The sequence below is a fragment of the Hipposideros armiger genome, unplaced genomic scaffold, assembly GCF_001890085.2.
Source record: "Hipposideros armiger isolate ML-2016 unplaced genomic scaffold, ASM189008v1 scaffold_12, whole genome shotgun sequence".
NCBI classification, from domain to species: domain Eukaryota; kingdom Metazoa; phylum Chordata; class Mammalia; order Chiroptera; family Hipposideridae; genus Hipposideros; species Hipposideros armiger.
The window spans coordinates 4410005-4412759 of record NW_017731362.1 but is presented as its reverse complement, the minus strand read 5'-3'; the positions used below and the strand labels follow the sequence as shown (position 1 = coordinate 4412759).

Sequence of the window (2755 nt, the reverse complement as noted above, 5' to 3'; positions counted from 1 at the left end):
AAAAAAAAAAAAAAGTTCAAACCCAAAGTATACGAGGTAAAACAATTATGGCACTCTCAGAACTTCCATGATGGTGGTTAGTTCTTTCCATTTGCTTAGCTTTAATTAGTGTGTCTGTATTTATCCTATTAGTTTTCATTGTTTTAGAACCAATCGACATACTTTTAAAATGCTACTGGGTTATCTTTTAGTTTATTAAGGGCTATATATGTTTTGGTTTTTCATTTTTCTCTCTGTTTGATCTCAAGTATTTATGCTGGCACTTCACCTTTTCAAAAATCAGTTTTCTTGATACGAAAGAATTCAAATATAGAATGTGTAAAGTAGAAAATGAAACTTTCCCGTAGTACCCCCCATTCTCCAAAGTAACCATTGATTGCCTTCTAGGTTTTTGTATGCCATATGCTAGATACGTTTAAAAGTCACGTATATTTGTTTTTTAAACAAAATGTAAGATCATAATATAAATACTGTCCTGCAACTTGTGTATTTCAGTTAATATTTTTATCTAGGACACATTTATCTCCATGTGTAGATCTACTTCATTCTTTTCAACAGCTGTAAAGCATGTCATAGGTGGGATATACCATAATTTATTTCAGCAATTCTCCTATTAACAAATATTCGGGTTCTTTCAAGTTTTTTGCAATTACAAAAAAATGCTGCAATGAACTTTTTTTTCCATATATTTTTGTGTACTTGTATAAGTATTTCTGTAGGATTAAGCGTTAAACATAGATTGCTAGGTTGAAGGGTATCACACATTTAGATGTTAATAAATACAGCTAACTTGCTCTTTTAAAAGACCTACATATACTTCCACCCATATCATATAAGACACTGTTACCCTTACATGGCATTATTAATCTTACTGTGAGAGGTAAAAAAGGAAACCTCACTGTTGTTTCACTTGCTCGTCTGCATTTATCTGCTAGGTTGTACGTGTTATTTGCATATTTTTTGGCCATTTCTATTTCTTCCATAAGTTAGCCTATTTTTCTGTCGGGCCGTTCATCATTTTCTCATTGGTTTGGCCATCTTTTGGATCGTCTTGATCATCTTATTTTTTTCTGGGGTTTAGGAGCCAAGCGAGAAGAAGGTGCCTCTGGACATGTCATTGTTCCTCAAGCTCCAGAAAAGGGTCACAGAGCTGGAGCAGGAGAAGCAGGTGATGCAGGATGAGCTGGACCGCAAGGAGGAGCAGGTGCTTCGCAGCAGGGCAAAGGTGCGTGGAAACGCGCCCCCCATTCCAACCCTCCCCTCCCACCCCTGCCCGGGGCCGCAGGCAAACGGGCCCTGAGCCTCCGGTTCTGCTGTCTCCCCTTTAATGGGCGCTCATCCCAGGAATACTTCAACCGAGCAGCCTTTGGTTCAAGGAGTGACGGCTAAACTCCCCTCACTGTTGTCTGCAGAGCAAGGAAATATTGAGAGTGAAAATGTAACAATTAAAATATAACTACTGATTTGTAAAGTTTTTGACTTTATGTTTTTCCCTAGGAAGAGGAACGACCGCCAATCAGAGGTGCAGAACTGGAATATGAGTCACTGAAGGTAATGGGACGTTTCTGCCGAAGACTTTGAATATCTTGTTTGGGCAAGAGGCCTGCTCAGAGCCTCTTTTTCTCATAGAACATCCTTAAAGGCACCTGAGGCCTTAGCTTTAGCCTTATTCAGGTGTTACTTCTAGCCTTGTGTTCCTTTTTTTTTGTTTTTTTTTTTTGTAGAATCTATTTTATGTAAGCTAGAGTTCAGTCTAAACGAAAACAGGACCAGTAGCTGCCATTGGAAGCTGTAAACTGTAGTAAAGGACTTGAACTCTAGTGTCAGACTGTCTGGGTTCTAATGCTAGATCCTCGACTGTATGGCTGCATGCAAGTTATGTATCCTTTCGGAGCCTCGGTTTTCTCATCTATAAAATGGGGATAATGATAATATTTGTTTTATAAGACTGTCATGAGGATTATATGAAGTAATCTATGTGAACTGCTTAGAATAGTGCCCCGCACCTTGTAAGTACCCAAAAAATGCTGGCTGCTGTCATTTCATCATTTTTAAATACAGATGCTTTACATATTAGCTTTAATTCTCCTAACAATCCTGCAAGTCAGTATTTTAGTTCTCATTTTATGGATGAGGACATTGAGGCTAAGAGCTATAAATAACTTCCCTAAAATAATCCCACTAGAAACTGTCAGGGACAGGATTTGAACATAGGGAGATCTCTGGCTCCCAATCCCCTGTTCTAACCACCAAAGCTACTGAAACTACGTGTTGTGGACAAAGGTAGCTAGGTATTAGTTTGCAGAGCAAAAGCATATTTTAACTTATTTTTAAAAAACAATTGAAGGTGGTGGGGTAGGGGGGAATGAAGGCGAAGAATTTTGTCTTCTTAACAGTTAAAGGCAGTGTCTACCTAGACAGTGATAAGCTGTCACTGTGTGTCCCCGAGAAGCTGGACACAGGAAAAGGCACCGGATTAGGAACAGTAGTTCCTGGAATACAAAGCATCTTGGGTAACACAGCGTTGAAGTTTAAAAAGGAAAAACAAGGCCCATTCCTTGATACAGAGCAGGCTATGCCCCACGTGGCTCCTTCCTCTGCTTTCCAGAATCAGAACCTTTTGAGGCCTATGAGGTTTGAGCTATCAGACTAAATAAGGCACCATGGTGCTTTTACATGACTGTCTACTTCAGTGTTTGCCAAGCAGTACCCTATGTCATTTGTGTTTCGGTGTCAGCAAATACAGTTTAGTATC

At 39.3% G+C, this 2755-nt stretch overlaps 1 protein-coding gene across 1 annotated transcript in view; it reads left to right on the top strand.

Annotated features, from left to right (window-relative positions):
• Positions 1-2755, top strand: part of MYO5A (myosin VA) — a 142448-nt gene that overhangs the window by 82676 nt on the left and 57017 nt on the right. The window contains exons 23-24 of the mRNA XM_019664099.1: positions 1082-1225; positions 1498-1551. Coding sequence (XP_019519644.1) covers positions 1082-1225; positions 1498-1551 — 198 coding nt within the window. The remainder of the gene's footprint in view (positions 1-1081; positions 1226-1497; positions 1552-2755) is intronic.